The sequence below is a fragment of the Alexandromys fortis genome, unplaced genomic scaffold (assembly GCF_014885135.2).
Source record: "Alexandromys fortis isolate MF-2015 unplaced genomic scaffold, M_Fortis_MF-2015_v1.1 scaffold_10, whole genome shotgun sequence".
Lineage (NCBI taxonomy): Eukaryota > Metazoa > Chordata > Mammalia > Rodentia > Cricetidae > Alexandromys > Alexandromys fortis.
In genome coordinates, this window is record NW_026067895.1 from 9,993,387 (window position 1) to 10,011,399 (window position 18,013).

The 18,013-nt window shown below is 44.1% G+C and overlaps 1 protein-coding gene and 1 non-coding gene across 4 annotated transcripts in view; one reads left to right on the forward strand and one right to left on the reverse strand.

The window, feature by feature from the left end:
• The window catches only part of Dock8 (dedicator of cytokinesis 8), a 184,598-nt gene that overhangs the window by 133,593 nt on the left and 32,992 nt on the right, over positions 1-18,013 (forward strand). For 2 of the 3 annotated variants that reach the window (XM_050157606.1, XM_050157623.1), the window contains exons 27-33: positions 2,227-2,382; positions 4,206-4,345; positions 8,911-9,083; positions 11,286-11,431; positions 12,894-13,076; positions 13,432-13,561; positions 14,244-14,331. In XM_050157606.1, the coding sequence (XP_050013563.1) occupies positions 2,227-2,382; positions 4,206-4,345; positions 8,911-9,083; positions 11,286-11,431; positions 12,894-13,076; positions 13,432-13,561; positions 14,244-14,331 (1,016 nt within the window). The remainder of the gene's footprint in view (positions 1-2,226; positions 2,383-4,205; positions 4,346-8,910; positions 9,084-11,285; positions 11,432-12,893; positions 13,077-13,431; positions 13,562-14,243; positions 14,332-18,013) is intronic. The other variant, XM_050157613.1, reaches the window with a different exon arrangement.
• Positions 15,512-15,641, reverse strand: LOC126512960 (small nucleolar RNA SNORA24). Its single transcript, XR_007595214.1, has one exon. It is a non-coding gene; the product is annotated as a small nucleolar RNA SNORA24 (small nucleolar RNA).

The window sequence follows — 18,013 nt, forward strand, 5'->3', positions numbered from 1 at the left end:
CTCTTGAGAAAGAAATCCAGGACGGCTGTCACTAAACCCATTGCTGTTGCTCAGTTTCACACAGCGAGAGTGTGGCAGCCGCACAGAGGTCTGTCAGGTTCTGGACTTGGGACTCCTAATGTGCTGAGCTGTACAGTGAGTGCTTGGCAGACACTGGTGGTGCCTACATAGTTGAAAACACTTAATAAATTGCTCATTAGTCCATCACAAATTCTGATTAAAACTATCAAGTGGCTAACTTTAATCCCAGCATTCACAGAGGTAGAGGCATGCAGATCTCTGTGAGTTCAAGGCCAGCCTGGTCTATATGGAGAGTTTCAGGATAGTCAAGGCTACATAGTGAAACCTTATCTCAAAAAAAAAAAAATTGCTTCCTATCAAGTTATCTCTTCTTAACTGGAAACTGTAAAGTGTATTATATCTAACAACAGGGTTAGCATTCTAGCAACATTATTAAATAATTTAGCTGCAATGCTTTTAAGTATTAAATTATGTATCAAACAGCTAATGTGCATTTGAGATTACAAATAAGGCATATTTTAAAGATATATTAATAATTTCTTAACTTGAAGATTTTTTACTTGTGGAGTTAAAATAGTTTTAATTTCTTTCTGTAAGTTTTCTCATGGTCTTCTACTACATAAATGCATTATTTTATAATTAAAAATAAAAATTGTTTTAATGCTTTCAGAAATTTATTTTAAAATTGATGGATATATTGATTTTGTATTAAGAAATTATTTGACCCACAATACTTTTTATGTTTGGTCAGGGTATTTTTTTCAAATATCTGAAAGTTGAAGACATTTCTGTCCTAAACTAAAGAAAATGATCTGTTTTCAAGCTTTCTTGGGGAGTCTACTCATAAACTTCCATACCCTAAAAATTTGAAGATTAATCTAAACTGACAACTTTTAGGATGGTCAAGAAAAGTTAAGCCCTGCTGGGAGGCAGTGGCACACTCCTTCAATCCTAGCATTCGGGAAGCTGAGGCAGGTGAATCTCTGTGAGTTCAAGGCCAGCCTGCTCTACACAACAAGCTCCAGGACATCCAAGAGAAACCCTGTCTTGAAAAGGAAAAAAAAAGATAACTGATTTTAATGAGCCTTTTAAATACTATGGAGATTTTGGTAATAAATATACATAATGAGCACTGATGATTTAAAAATTCTCTCAATAAGATATGAAATGCTCACTGTCTAAATCCACGTGGGGCATGGAAGATCAGCATTAACATCATATTTGTCAACATACTTTCATAAAAGTGAATCCTAAATTACCAAGGTTCATTTCATTTTATTCTGTTTCTCATACTTTTTCAAATCATTATAGAGATTAACGTTTTGCATATTAGAAATGCCCGTAAGTGTTCCAAAAACTACTTGAGGCTTATTTTCAAATGGCTAAATGTGTAAAAAGTCAAGATGGGTGTATGCTGGGATGGTAGATGCATGTCAGTTTTAAGGAAGTATGCATACACTTAAGAGTCAACACAGAGATGGTCCCTGGCTTATTTACATAACACCCCTTTCCCAGCCAAACTTCAACTCCCGAGTTTCCCAAAGGATGCCCTAGGTAAGAAGAAAATCCTTCGGAGGCACCCACATCTTTCACCCACAACTGCCTGCACCTGTGGCCGTTCCCACCAGAGTAAAGAACAGTGACTTCTTCAGCCCACTAGGCTCCAGGGCACTGTGCATATCAAATGCAGGTCCATCTGTTTTCAAAGCTTTAAGATGGATGTGGGGAAAGGTGACCCCCCCCAAAACAACAGGGCACGGATAGCTGTGCAGAATGGATCGTTTTTCTTTCAAAATGGAACTAAAGCCATCCACAGCACACAGCACATAGCACACAGCCACCTTCTTCAGCTGTTCCTTGGTCACTTTTTGGTTTGAGCCTCTGCGACACAGTAGAGTTGTCGGAAGACGTGTCCCGTTGCTGTGCTGAAGACACACATATCCCAAGCTTACTGTCTACACCGGTTTGCCATGGCGTGGATGAGACTCTGTGAGGCTGGGACAAGTGTTCTCATTTGGGGCTGCTGTTCAGAAGAGTAGTAATTGAAAGTTGGCCGGGCTCCCAGAATGGCGTCTGTTGCCCTGTCAGATCAACCTTTACTCAAATCGATGTCTTACAGTACAGAAAAAAGATGTTAATGTCTGTTAAACTCAGCTCTGGTTCTCCTAGACTAAGCGTTTCTTTCCTCTGTGTGTTTCCCTCCAGCTGTCAGCCAAGCTCAATACCCTCCCAACTCTCATTTCCATGCGACTGGAGTTCCTGAGAATCCTCTGCAGCCATGAGCATTACCTCAACCTCAACCTCCTCTTCATGAATACAGATACTGCCCCAGCATCTCCCTGTCCTTCCATATCCTCCCAGGTAATCCACCACCCGAAGGCAGGAGTCAAGCTATTTTGTTAATTACCTTATTAATTAGCTAATTAATTAATCAATCACGCATCTCCTATAAATGTTGGTCTTACTACTTAGAGGGAAAAAAAATTAAGCTATTTAAACCAGATCAGTTGCTGTAGATACGGGCGATAGGGCTACCCTGAAGCTGTGGCCTCTGAAATGATGGCTTACAAATCATAGTCGTTTGACTCAGGGGTCCCTAATGAGGCTGACCATATAGGAAGGAATCGGAAGCCTAGAGACTGAGGAAACTTAAGTCCTCCTTTGTCGGCATTAACCGATCATTATTGGATTTATTATGTAAATGCAGGTTTAATATATTTGCAAGTACAGGGTTCCAAAGTCAAGTGTGTTTTGTCAACCTCATTTTTTTGTCAAAGGCCTTAGAAAGGAAGAGGTACTGGAGGGGGAGGGGGATGAGAAGCAACGATTCCCAACATAATTTGACTGTGGCAATGACCTCACTCCCCCTCCTCCATAGGCTTCTCAAGGAATTAGTGTTCTCTAGAAAACCCTTAGGGAAATGTTATTTTACAGTCATGTTCTATATGTGGGAAACAAATCAGATATTTGTTAAGTATTTTCTTATCAACAAACCTCTCTGCCGATGTAAATAATCCCAATCAGACCAAATCAAACCAAATTAATACCCAGGTTTAATTGGGTGCCTGCGCTCTCTGGTGGTCCCAGGAAACACGGGGGGAGGGGCACGTAGCCAAAAGGACCACCAGAGAGGAAAAGGGGAGACCACGTGTTTATTCTCTGAGGGGCAGTTTAAATAGCCTGTGGGGGTGGTCTTGACCTTCCCTGGGGAGGGGCCACCATTTGGCAGGCTTCCTCAGAGGTAGAGTATGGACTGAGGCAACTCCCAGAGTAGGGAGCTTAGAATGGAGTTTTCTGCCCAGCATTCCAAAAATGGATGCCAGGGGGCTGGGATGGAGCGCCGGACTAAATAATATTCAGAGCAACAGGCAAGATAATCCCAGGATAGTATTAGATTCTATTCTGCCCCATATCCTTGATTTTTAATGATAGTAGTAGTAGTAGAATAGGAAGAAGTCAGCTTAGCTATCTGTTCCAGATGGCGTACTCAAAGTTAGCTACATGATCACTATGATGTGATCCAGGACACAGGTGACTTACAAGGACCAGTTCCATTATCTCTCTGCTGTAGTTTGTTCAGTGGGATGAGTCCTATGACTCCCCATGTTGACCTTGCCCTGGGTCCTCTCCCTACATTCCTCTCCTGGCTACCCCAAGGAATTGACAGGACCCTACCCAGCAAAGTGCAAGGACTTACAGAAACACTCATTTCTGCTGCCCTTGGTGAAGGATGCCCCTGGAGTAGGAACACAGGGCAGGAATGGCCTAAGGACTGCCAGCAACATTCAGACAGTGTGCTCAGGTAACCTTTCTGAAAGGGTGCTGAGGAAACAGGCCCTAGCATGGGCCTGGGTGCAGTCCTTGTTTCTCTGTCTACATTTATCTTGGGCTGCTTGTTCATCTGCATCTTTTGATATCAGGTGAGCAAGGAGAGTATTAGCTGGTTTTCTTTTCTCTTTTCCTCTTGTTTGGCTGTTCTGAGAACCCAGCAATGTTAGGCACATGCTCTCCTGTTGAGCTCTACCCCTAGCCTGGTTTCTCAATAGGCCCTGCATGATCTGCTCTTAAACTCATGCTGGCCAGTCAGTGCATGCAATATCTGGCCGGAACTCTGTAAATGCAAGCCAGGGCGGTTTTGATTCCAGTTCTTATTGCTCATCAAGCTTCTGTTTATATTTCTGCAGAACTCAAGCTCCTGCTCCAGTTTCCAGGACCAAAAGATTGCCAGCATGTTTGACCTGACCCCCGAGTACCGCCAGCAGCACTTTCTCACGGGGCTCCTCTTCACAGAACTGGCTGTCGCCCTGGATGCTGAAGGTGACGGGTAAGTGTCCCACTCCAAAAGTGGAATATGAAGGGAAAAAATATTAACAATGCCTCCAGTTCTGTTGCAAGGAGAAGGGCTCGCTTGTTCGTCCTGGCTGCCCGGTTAGCTTAGCCCCAAAATAACCACACAGAAATTGTATTAATTAAATCACTACTTGGCCCAATAGTTCTAGCCTCTTATTGGCTAACTCTCACATCTTGATTTAACCCATTTATATTCATTTGTATATCGCCACTTGGCAGTGGGTTACTGGGAAATATTCTAACTGGCAGCATCCGTCTCAGGCGGAAGATCCATGGCTTCTCTGTGTCTCTACTTTCTTCCTCCCAGCATTTAGTTCTGACTTCTCTGCCTACCTAAGTTCCTCCCTATCAACTAAGCCAAGGCAGTTTTTTTATTCATTAACCAGTGAAAGCAATACACAAACAGAAGGAACTCCTACACCACAGCTCACCTTCTTAGGTATATAACAAGACCCCAGAACTCCACCATCTGCTAGTTCCAAGGATGAGCATGCCTGTCTTGATGATACCCATGGAGTATAGTAGGACGAGAGGATTATAAGACCCATGAAATGACCTTGTTTTTACTATGCTGGGAATTGAACCCAGAGCGTCACACACAGTAGGTGTGCACTCTACTACTGAGATTCATCCCCAGCCCCAAAATGACTTTTTTGAGGGATGGGGGGAGGATGGGTTTGAGACAGGTTTCCTCAGTGTAGCCCTGGCTGTCCTGGGACTCCCTTTGTAGACCAGGCTGGCCTCAAACTCAGAGTTTCACCTCTCTCTGCCTCCAGAATGCTGGGAATAAAGGGATGCGCCACCAAGCCCACCTCAGAATGGTTTCTTAAAGTCCCCTGTTTGAGCAGAGTTTGCAGTGAATGCTTTGTTACTGAATTCCCTAGGGAAAAACCATTTTGCAAGAGGGTTGCTGAGGTGCACCCAGGGCCTTGCCCAAGCTCAGCATGAGCTACACCCCCAGCCCTAACAAGGCCGCTTTTGACAAGGTGAGCACACCGAGAGGAAATACCAAGGTGCCACTTCCCAAAGCTGGCAAAGGAAGTGACAGCTAATAAGAAAGCAACTGGCCTGTGTCTAGATGACAGTTCTGTGGACAAGCCTTCCCAGGTCAAGAGAGCCGTTGTGGGCAATGCTCTCATGGATCCTCTCACTGTGTGCGTACCCGAGCACCTGGGTGTAAGGCAGTGTTGTGTCTTACTTGTTGGCTCACAGCTTACAGCCCCTCATAGTCTTTCCAACTGAATTCCACTTTTCCCGGTAGAATTCCCTTTCCTATAACTAACATTTTCTCAGCAACCAAAAGCGCCCTCAGCTAGTTGCAGATAAGGTCCTGAGAGAAGAAAGTTTAAAAACAGGGGAAATCACCCGTCTTTATTTGCTTAATTGCTTCTTAATAAGTACCATGGCTTTAAGTGATTCCCGGAAGTATCTTTTGTGTTCGCCTTAGCAGTAGTCTTTGATTTTCTATTTTTGTTCCACTTGAAAACAACCCCAACATCTGTTTCTGGTCCTTGTAAAATTGTTACTGGGATATTACTGGCAATAAGGGAGTGTTTGCTCAGAGATGGTGTTAATTATGTCTGATCAGGTAGATGCCGTCTGCAAACACACCCAGAGAGGAGCTAATTAGCACCATCAGTGTTTCGGGCAACTCGGCCATCCCTCAGTTACTTTCCTAGAAAGCCGTTGGAAATACTGCCAGGACTGCAGTATGTGGGCTAAACCTTGGAAAACCGACATCCTTTAGCCCAGCTCCCAGTAATCCCAGAGTGTCCTTTTGCTGTCTAGGCAGTTAGGAGACTCACCCATATCTGCCTCAGCTGTAGTGGCAAGGGCTTCTGGGCTGCAACTCTGTCCCCACGTAAGCAGCCACAAGCCGTCCCATAAACTCGGGTTTGTTCATAAATGTCTGAGGTTCAATAAATCCAGTGGCTTTGGAGCCTTTGGAAATTGCCTCTTATCTTTGTGAGACCTTGCTCAGCCTCATTCCCGCCTCTGGAAAACTCATACCTGCCTGCTCGTGGAAGACCTGAGCTTTCTCCTTAAGACCAGGAACAAATTAAACCTTCCATGTCTGTCCAGCCTCGGACTAGGCGTTCTGTCTAGGACAAAAGACAACTGAGATGAAAGACTGGATATTCACATTGGAAAGAAATAAGACATCTCCATTCTCATACACAGGATGGTGTTTATAGAAAATTTTGTCATTAATTAAAAAAAAACTCTTTGGAGTTATCACGATGGTTGCTGGGTTCAAGATCAATATAAAAATCAGTTGTATTTATGTATATTTGTAATGAACAGTCTGAAAAGGGAATTAAGAGAACAGTGTTATTTAAACCCCCAAAAAGAATCAAGTACTCAAGAACAGATTCAGCAAAAGCAGTATAAGGTTTGGGCACTGGAAACATCAGAATAGTGTTGCCGGAAAGAGAGCTACATGCTACACATCCCGTGTCCACGGTTAGAGCATACAATACTGCTAGGGTGGCACTGTGCCATAAACTGACCTGTGAATTTGATGCAGTGCCTCTCAAAATCCCAGCTGACTTTACTGCAGAAATTAAGCTGTTCCTAAAATGAGTCTGGAAATTCAAGTAAACCCATATAGCCCAAAAAGTTTTTTTTTAAGTACAATTGGAAGATTCACATTCCTGATTTTAAAATTCACTAAAAAGCGAAATTACTTGACTTCATGGCTCTAAGACACAAATGGACACATCCGTCAGTACAACCAGATTAAGAATCCAGAAGTAAATCTTAACACTTACCATCAGTTGAGTTTCGTCTAGTGAGAAATAGTTCAACAAATGCTCCTTGATATTCACATGCAAAACGTGAAGACGAACCCTCATTCTGACTTGTAGGCAAAAGTTAACTAAACCTCCGGCCTAAGGTGGAAGACCTAAAGCTGTGGAGTAGACAGAGAAGGGAAAACCAGAGTCATCGTCTTCAAACACTTGAACTAGCCAAAGGCACTCCAGCTCTGAAAATAAAAGTCTGAGCAACAACAGAAGAAAACAGAATTGGGTTTTCCTAATAAGAAAATTAAGAGTCCAGGCATGGTAGTGAACACCTTTAATCTCAGCACTTGGAGGCAGAGGCAGGAGGAGCTCAGTGAGGCCAACCTGGCTCACACAGAGAGTTCCAAGTCAGCCAGGACTATATAGTGACTATCCCAAAACAAAATTAAACAGGAAAATTAGAAGATAATCCACAGATCCACAGAAAGGACAAAAAATTTTACAAGTCACAGATCTAATGAAGAATTTATATCATATATATATATATATGTTAATTTTAGACCTCAGGAATAAAAGGAAAATTAAATCTTTTTTCTGTTTTGTTTACTTGCTTGTTTTTGTTTGTTGAAACAAAGTCTCACTGTGTAACTCAGGCTAGCCTCAAACCCATGATCCTATTGCCTCAGTTTCCCAAATGCTATGCTCCCCTAGCTATACCTAAAATTTTTATTTGTTGTTTGTTGAGACAGGGTCTCTCTGTGTAGCCCTAGTTGTCCTGGAACTAACTATGTAGAGTAGACTGGCCTCAGACTCACAGAGATCTGCCTGCCTCTGCCCCCTGAATACTAGAATTAAAGCCATGTGCCACCATGAGCAAAAGGTTGATACAGACATTTTCCAAAGAAGGTATGGTCATAGATTATGAAAAGATGTTGATGCCAGTACGTCATTAAAACTGTGATTAAATACCACATTCTGAGTACTAGGGTGGTTGTGATGAAAAGAGAGAGAAACAGAGGTATGGCTAGAACACTTGCCTAGCATTTGCTAGGACCTAAGTTCAATCCCCAGCATTAGAGAGAGAGGGGGAAGCCAGGCCATGGTGGCTCACACTTTTAGTTCCAGCACTCAGGAAGCAGAGGCAGGTAGATCTCAGAGTTCAAGGCCAGCCTGATCTACAGAGCAAGTTCCAGGACAGCCAGGGTTACACAGAGAAGCCTTGTCTCGAAAAAACAAAACAAAACAAGACCAGAAAGAGAGAAAGATGAAGAAGAAGAAGAAGAAGAAGAAGAAGAAGAGGAGGAGGAGGAGGAGGAGGAGGAAGATGAAGAAGAAGAAGAAGAAGAAGAGATAGTAGAGCATTCAGACACAGCTGGCAGGAATGTAACCTGGTGAAGAAATCACTAAAGGTCAAGATGGAGTTCCGACTCCAGTGGTTTAACCGAGGGGCACGCCAAAGGGGTGCACACAAAAACCAGGAGCACTCACCATTCATGATAGTCCCAAAGTATTAGCAACTCAAACGTTCATCAGCTGATGAGGGGATAATGAGATTGTTTTCTATGCACAGCGGAATGTCACTCGGTATCGGAAAGGAATGGAGTACTCATGATACGGTGAGCTTGAAAACAGAAGGTTAAATAGACCAGGATGCGAACACAGGCAGCCTCTCTTCTACCGTGTTTTACTTGCTTTTCACACTGGCCCTGGATTGTTCAGGATCATATGGGGCACTCTCTGGCTTAAGGGCACATAGCCCCCCTCACCGTAGCCCGGTTTCTCGCTGTTGTGTCAGCAGAATCGGCAGAGTACAGAGAAAAGCTGTGAGTGCCGTCCACAGCCTCCTGCGTTCTCACGACCTGGATCCGCGGTGTCTCAAACCAGAAGTCAAAGTCAAAATCGCCGCCCTATACTTGCCCTTGGTCGGCATCATTCTGGATGCTTTGCCACAGCTCTATGACTTCACAGGTAAGGACCTGCTGTTTTCTGTCTGAGGTCACTGAGGCCCCTGCCAGATGTCCCTCACACAGAAAGCAAGCTCTCTCATCAGCTCTAGTGTGGATAGCCTGTGTGGGTGACACTTCATAGCACTGGTCACTAAAACTTTCCTGACCCCACAGGTTTTTAAAACACAGAATTACATGTTTGGGGTGTGTGTGTGTGTGTGTGTGTGTGTGTGTGTGTGTGTGTAGAGAGAAACTGTTTGTACGTTCATTCACTGATCTACTGGTTTCTGGTGGATGCCGTTAACTGTGCAATGAAGGATGGAATAGAAGAGAACTCGCTACTCTCTTGTGTTCAAATAAACACGTTCGTTTTCTTTCACGGTGCATACAAAGGAGCAATTGGAACCAAAGGACTTTTTGCTTTATGCCAATCCACTGACATATAAATCATGGAGTCTTTTAATATTAGGAAATTATGCCACAACAAAAAAAAAAGTTTGCTTTTGGCAGCAAGAGGTCAATTCTGAGGTCAGTATCTTTTACTTAATGACAAGAAGACAGCATAAAATTTTTCAAAATTTCCCACCTCCTGGATTTATGTTCCTGTTCCAGTGTGGGCTGGAGAATATAGGCGGAAGAACACTGTTCTGGTCACTTCAGAATAGCTTTTGCTCTGTGAGTTTGGAGGGGTTGCCCTGCTGGGGTTTGCAGATAAATGGTCTAGAGTCTGGAGAATGCCTGCCTGAGCCCAGCAGTCCTTACAAGGCCTCACCTCTGAGTCCCACAGAGCCATCTGAGTTTCCACTTCCTCCAAGTATAGTGGCATGTTGACTAAGTCATCTGTACAATAACAACTATTTAGTTTATAAAATAATGAGACTGGGGTTGTGGAAATAGCTTAGTCAGTAAAGAGCTCGCCATTCAAACACAAGGATCTATGTTCAATTCCCAGAACTCACCCAAAAATTTCTGACACGGTGCTGTACTTGTAATACCATCACTGGGAAGGTGAGACAGGAAAATTCCTGGAGCCCTCCAGTCAGCCAGCCAGGTGGGGGAGGGGAAAAGTGGACAGTGGCTGAGGAACAAAACAAGATCATCTTCTTGCCTCCAGATGCGCATGCATATATATATGTGCAATATATATGTGCACACACACACACATTCTCACATTCATATGCACCCAAATACACAAGATGAGGACAATGATCTAGAACCTTTAATTCATGCAATTTGTAAAACGAAAAGCAAGCATTCCTATGGAAGTAGTTATTTCTCTTCTTTATTAAAAAAAAAAAAAAAAAAAAAAACCTCGTGTAAATTACCAGGGGGAAAGCTCAGCAGTTAAGAGCACTTGCTGCTCTTGCAGAGGATCTGGGTTTGGTTCCCAACACCTCACAACTGCCTGAAACTCCAGTTCCAGAGTATCTGAGACCCTCTTCTGACTTCCCCAAACCCATGAAGTACACATACATACACACAGGCACTAACATATACATATAAAATAAAAATGAACTTATTTTAAAGATACAGCCCATGGGGCTGGAAACATGGCTCAGTACATATGAGCACTGGCTGCTCTTCCAGAGGACCCAACATCAATTCCTAGCACCTACATGGCAGCTCACGACTGTCTGTGACTCCAGATTCAGTTCTGATGACCTGTTGTAGCCTCTGGGGTCATCAGTCAAAGTGGAACACAGACGTACATGTAGCAAAATTATAAAAATAAAATAAAATAAAAATGTTAAAGATACATCTAAATTCAAACTTAAGCTGCATCTGTTACCATAGGTGACCTCTGACAAATTTGGCTTTTCTGTAAATACAGATATGCTTAGACTTTTGAAACAATCTTAGTGTATGATTTATTATAATCACATATAATTCTACTTATTCTGTAGTTATAGGTTCCATCTTATTGGATCATTATGTGAAATAAACAGTGTTATTTTAAATACAGAACAGATCACAAAGAAGTATTATAAAACTTTGGAAACTTCTATTTCTAACATCTGAAAAATTAGTTTGTAGCCTGAGCTTGTGCTCAGCCCTCTGTTTGTTTTAAGCCTGTCTGCTTTTTCCCTAGACAAATGATGGGAAACACCAGGTTTTGAATTACTTGCTGACTTCATTAACTAAGACACTGCTGTCACTTAGTGGGTTGAAGACAGAGAAGTGTGGTCTTTGGCTTGCTGTCACCCACGGTGATGTTTAATTGCAGTTGCAGATGCTCGCAGTGGGAAAAGCCGCGCCAGTGGCTCCTATGAAGAACAAGATGTGGCCAACGGAATCAACCAGAATGTGGCCCTGGCCATAGCAGGGAATCATTTTAATTTGAAGACAAACGGAGCAATGCTGTCTTCCTTGGTATGTTGGTACACATTCCTTAAGATCGTTTCTTGTTGGTATGTCCTCCTCCTGACTTCTGATAGAACCCAGCTTAGGACAGAGAGGGTTTCTGCCTCCCCGCTGTGCTTCAGTAATCAGAGGCTGACAGCCAGCCGAGAAGCATGCTGCTCAGACAGCCATGGCAACAGCAGGAGATGCACACGTCACATGTAGCCAGTCCCAGTGTGCCAGGTGCAGAAAGCTATCAGAGAGGGGTACTTGGGGACTCTGAACCATTACAGAGATTACACCATTGAAGTTAGGCTGGACTTACTCCGTGTGTTTATTAGTCTTAATATTTGCCTCTGGTAAATGACCAGAGTGACCAGAGCATCCAAAGCAAAAGCCCTCAGCTTTTCTAAGTTCCCCAGAGAGCCTTAGGAGATTTGTTCGGCTTGTCCTTTGATAGAAGGGCTCTTTGCCGGGATGTCCCCTCCACTGCACTTGAGGGACTCTTCCATTTGTTGATACACTCCATCTCTTGTCAAGACAACACGTCATCTTCTAGCTCAGTGCTGTTCCTGGTCTGTTTTTACTCGACTAAACGTGTTTGATTTTATGATCCTAGGGATGCGCCTAGGGCAACCTAGGCTTTGCAAGAGCGAGGCGGTCAATCTCATTTCACACTTCAACATAAGATCCGATTCTGCAGGAAGCTTACTTGGCTTTCTTGAGTGAGGCAGGGTCTTGACACAACTATTCTTTACTAGATGGATTTTTTTTCCTTTCCTCCCAGCACCTAGCAGCCTCAGCCTCTTTCACCCTTGCCTAGGAGAGTTGGGGAATAAGGGAGACAGGACACGTGAGACTAAGCATTGCTAATCTTACAATTCAACAGTGTTCCTTATTTTTACACTCTAGATTTGAATAATCCTCCTTACCAAAGTTACCTGCTCAGGGCAATATGGACCTTTTCTATGAATTGCCTGTAAGGAGTCTAGAAACCCACCTACCCTTGGGTGAATTTTGGTATAGACAACTTCACAAACATGGTCGATCCATGTGCTGAGCAGCTCATGACCTTGACGTGAAGCAGAACTGTCGGATTATAGGATTATTCATCGTCTCTAGTTAGGCCAGTTCTCCTCCATAAGTCCAACCCTCCGCTGGCCATCTTGAAGAAGTTCTTGGAGATCTTGGCAGCAAGAATGCTCCATTGCATCACTGGTGTTGAAGAACATGGTCAGGGCCCGGGACAGACACCAGACGGTGCTTCGTGCTGTGTTTCTTAGCTTAACCCAAACTGCCAAGGTAAAGCCTTTACTGAGCACACATTCCCTTGCCTTGGGAAGACGGGGCTGCAGAAAGTAGATGCCCAGCCAGGGAAGGAGTGGATACAGTGTTCTGAGAGGTTCTCATCTCTTACAGTTTTGTCTTTTCCTGTTGCTTGACTTCCTCTCACACCTTCCCCCGCCTTCCCCCACTGTTTGCCTCCCTCCAGCCCTATAAGCAATACAACATGCTGAATGCAGACACCACCCGCCACCTCATGGTTTGCTTCCTGTGGATCATGAAGAACGCTGATCAGGGCCTCATTAGGAGGTGGATTGCTGACCTGCCTTCCATGCAGCTCAACAGGATTTTAGACCTGCTGTTCATCTGTGTCTCCTGTTTTGAGTACAAGGTAGGTGTGGGGTGTCGTCCTCAGGTGTGGGGTGTCTTTGACGTCTCCTTCAGTCCTGTCTTGTTACTCTTCCCTTTGAGCAATGACAGCGTTCTTCATTCTTCATGCGACTGCATTCCAGCCCCTAGCTTGTGCATTTGCCAGTGTGAGCATTCCACATGGAAAGAATGTCCGCCTGTTGCAGTGGGCCCATTCCTGCTAATAAAGTTTCATCCGCAGGAGCCTCCGGAAAAAGTGTCTGTGTGGTATACATCAAAACTCCCCACTGTGACCCCGAAATGTTCTCTTCTGACAAATCTCTCCATCTATGGAGACACCCCTAAACTGAATGTTCCTACCTCTACTATCCTTCCAGGGAAAGCAGAGCTCTGACAAAGTCAGTACCCAAGTCCTGCAGAAGTCACGGGATGTCAAGGCCAAGCTGGAAGAGGCCCTTCTGCGTGGGGAAGGAGCCCGCGGGGAGATGATGCGCCGTCGCACTCCAGGTGTGGGGGCGGCCTCCCCACTTGTTAGGCAGCTCTTCACTCTTTATGGGAAGGAAGGTCCTGGTTCTGGATCCTGTGCTTGGCTTGTAAAATGCTTGTTCTCTGCCTCTGGGGGCAAGGATAACCCTGAAAGTCCCCAAAGGCCCATGTTTTATTGAGGTTTAAGAGCCAGTAAAGGCCACATCCAAAAAAGTGATTGAAGGAGGAGGGGACACTGTCTCCCTTGTGTTTAGGCCCTGGAAAGAGACTGATCAACAAACTGGAGGGCTCTGGGGCCCAAGGTCATAGCCCTGAGTCATTTGATACGTTACTGGGGTAGAGCAGTCTCCCCCAAACAGTGCCAGCATGTCACCATCCTAGGGACCCTGTGATCCACACACCTGAGCTCGGCACCTTCGCTGGACGCCTGCTCTTCTTTCTAGCAAGTCGGGTTGAGGGGGGGCGGAGCCCACAGAAGCCCCTGCTCAGAGGAAATGTGAAAGGCAGGATATCTTCCAGAGCTGTCTCCTGTCCATCCAGGGCAGCTCACCACAGACACAGCATGGCGGCTTTATCTCCTCACGTCAGACAAACTGATTAACTGAAGAATGTGCTGAGCCTTCTCAGTAAAGCTGCGCGTCGTTGGTTATCTTAGAGGGTTTCATGCTAATCAAATTCCTGCCCTGTGTTTCTTAACTCCTAGGGAATGACCGATTTCCAGGCCTCAGCGAAAATCTGAGATGGAGGAAAGAGCAGACACAGTGGCGGCAAGCTAACGAGAAGCTGGATAAGTGAGTCTCTTGGCTGCTCTGGGCTACTTTCATTTGAAGTCTTTAACTAGCTTTCCCAGGCTGCTTGTGTTTCTGGGACAACTGCATCCTTCCAAGGGTAAGAAAGGGAAGCATTACTGTCTGTAAATACGGCTCCAGCTACCCAGGATGTCCAAAGATTGAAGATGCTATGGCTTCAGCGCTTAAAAACTGTGATTTATATTTTCTTTTTGAGTCTGTTACGTTTCCTACATTGGGTTTGCATTTTCATATCTTTTATAATCAGAAAAAATTACAAAGAAAGTGAAAAACAACCCTGTTTGGGTGACAATATATGCTATGGGGGGGGGTGCACACATACACAGACTTTCAATTGCTCTGATAAAACACTAAGACCAAAAGCAGCTTGATGGGACGGGATTTATTTTATCCTATGATCTATAGCTCATCACAGAAGGAAGTCAGGGTAGGAACCTAGAGGCAGAAACTGAAGCCAGGGCCATGAAGAAACATTTCTTACTGACTTCTCTCCATGACTTGCTAGCTTGCTTTCCTATACAACTCAGGACCACCTGCCCAGGGATGGCACCACCCACAGTGAGCTGGGCCCGCCCACATCAATCATTAATCAAGACAATGCTGCCATAGACTTGACTGTAGCCCAGTATGATAGAGGCAATCCCTCAGTTGAGATCCACTCTTCCCAGATATGTCTAGGTGGGTGTCAAGTTGACAGAAACCAGCCAGCACACGTGTATTATACATCAAAAGGGGAAGGAGAGAACTGTGTGTAACAATTTAGACATAAGAGAGCTAAAGCTAAATGTGTGTGAACAGATAATGTATGTCTTCTCCACCTCTTAGTCACAGGTAGCTTATGAAACCCAGATTCCCTGAGCAAAAACACTGAATGGTTGAAGACCCCACCCATACGGCAGAGCATAGATGGTACAGCTTCCCTCAAAGGGGGGGGGGGATGAGAAGACCTGAATGTTCCTTTATAAATAAATGTTAATATCTCTACCATTACCATACGAATGATACATCCTAGCCAATTTATGGCAATGTGGGGAGTCAAACTTACTCTAAAACATCACATTTTTCCTCCTTACTCTAAAACATTTTTTCCTAGAAACATTTCAATAATAGTTTTGGAAAGCATGCCAAATAATCTGGCATCCCATAGCTTCCTAACAGTGAAGGATGCTTCTTGTGCAAGTCAGTATCTGATACCAACTAAAGGGTGATGGCTTCGCCAGTAAACAAGAATGCGCTGTCCTGTGGCTTGGAAGGGAGACCGCCACAACCGTCAGGTCCAGAGATATGTGGAGACATCACATTTTCACTCAGGTGTCACATGGGAACCCCAGTTATTGGTCTTACTAATAATGCCTATTTGCTTAGAGAACTTTGGCTTACTCCGATTTTCCTAGCTGGTCCTTCAGATCTTTGGTTCTAAGCGTTAGTAAATTTTTGCACCCATTTTCAAGGAGGAAATATGGATTTGAAGTTACACCGTAGGGCATTTGGCCCTGCTTTCTCTGCCCCTCTCTCCTTGCCTGTTGCTTTCATTCAGTGTGTGAGGTCACTGGTTCAGACAGTGTACAACAACAACAGGTGTGTGTAGCAGGCGCAGCACTGTTTAAATGGTTAGGTCATCGCATTAAAGCAGGAGGGTATCAAGGCATGTTTTGGCCGGGCTGTGTGAATTGCTGTGGGTAGACTTTCCCACTTGCTGACATCAGCAATCTTGACTGTGAGCGCACAGGTCCTGCCAGTTCTCCGCAGGTTCCTTCTCGGCTCCCCGCTCCTGGTGGACTGCTCATTGCGATGACTGATGATCCCTCAGTCCTTCTGCAGCCGCGTGGCAATTATAACTGCTCCAGTTAGAGCTATTTGGAATCGCTATCATTTTTAGACGAGAGTTTCTCTCGTTTTCTTTTAGCTTTATTTTAATCAGTTTGGCTCTGTTTCTTTTAGGGCAATAGTTTTCAATCTGAGCTGCATTCAAATCACCCATGGGAACTTCCAAAGCGTTGCCTGTGCTTTGGATAGGGCCTTACACTACCCAGAAAGCTCTGTGCTGACAAGGTTGTGTTTGAACTCATGAGGTCTGCCTGCCTCTGCCTCCTGTGTGCTGGAATCAAAGGCGTGTGCCACCACACCCAGTGCCAAAGTGCCCCAAGGTATCCTCTGCCAGTTCTAGGTTGGTTAAACTTTACAAATGACTGGACTGTGCAGATGAGTCCGAGCCACACTAGTAGACCTCCCAGGAGTGACAATATTGCTTAACAATAAAAATTAATACTACTGAACTATACAATTAAAAATGACTAAGGTGGTAAGATTCATGTTATGGTTAGGTATATTTTGCCACAACTGTAAAAGCAAGTTAGGGCTGTCTGTACTATCCATTACAAGAGCCATAACCACACGAAGCCATATGGTTGAAGTATGGTTATTTTGTATTAAGATGTAGAATAAGTGAAAAATTCATGCAAGATTGAACATTTTCACAATAATTTTTAATTAGTTACTTACTAGCAATACTTTTGATGTACTAGATTAAATAAAATATGGTGAAGATTAATATTGGCTGAGTGTGCTGACACATGTCCCTAATTCCAGCACCAGGAGGCAGAAGCAGGTAGATGGAGTTTAAGGCAGCCTGGTCTACATGGTGAGCCCGGAATCCCAGTCACAATGAGACCTTTCTAAGAGAAAGAAAAGAAAATATAATGCCATCAATTTCATTTTATCTTTTTGTGTGTGTGGCTAACACAAAATCTAAAATAATACATCTGGCCCATAGTACAGTGTTGGTCAAAGTGTGGGTTTTTTTGTGGTGGTTGTTTGTCGGGGGGGGGTGCTGTTGTTGTTTTGAGACAGAGTTTCATTAGGTATTCTTCACTGGCTCCAGAAGACACTTTGTAGACCAGGCTGGCTTCAAACTTCATAAAGATCCACCAGCCCCTGCCTCCTGAGGGCTGGAATTAAAGGCATGCACCACCACACCTGGCCCTGTTACTGTAAATTTAAACGTACCAGTAAATTAATCAAAACAAAAACTTTTATAATTTCACTTACCTTATAAATATAGTCAGCTGGAGAGTGAGGGGAAGGGTTGTCAAGCAATTAGTACTGAAGAACCCATCCTAAGTGTGATATTGGTTAAAAATAGCTTTCTGAGCACTCAGTGTTGTATAAGCAACTGTTATTGGATAAGGACAAAGGAGAACAACTCTGGGTAATCCTGGTCCAGGACATTTGAACTGATAGCAGAACACCCCAGCATCTGTAATTCCAGCTTAGCCACTGGGGACTGTTGGGGAAGTCAGTTTTTCTTCCTCTCTTTCCTTAAAACTAAATTTGGATGGTAAAACAAATTGCAGTAGTACCCTTTTCTCTGCAGGCAATACACTCCAGGGGATACCCAAAGCTGTGAATGGTACCAAATCCTTCTCTACATCACTGTGGTACTGTGTCAGTCAGCCTGGTTACTCAGACAGCAACTAAGTAAATAACATGTAGGTTGCATATGCATCATGGCTACACGGGGCAAAGCAATGATCAGGTGACATGGGTCACTTGGTGGAATATGACATCAGGCTGCTCAGAACTGCACACAATTGAGTCATGGATACATTGGGCAATGCAATGATCTGTATGTAGCATGATTAATAAAAGCTCAAGGACAGACACT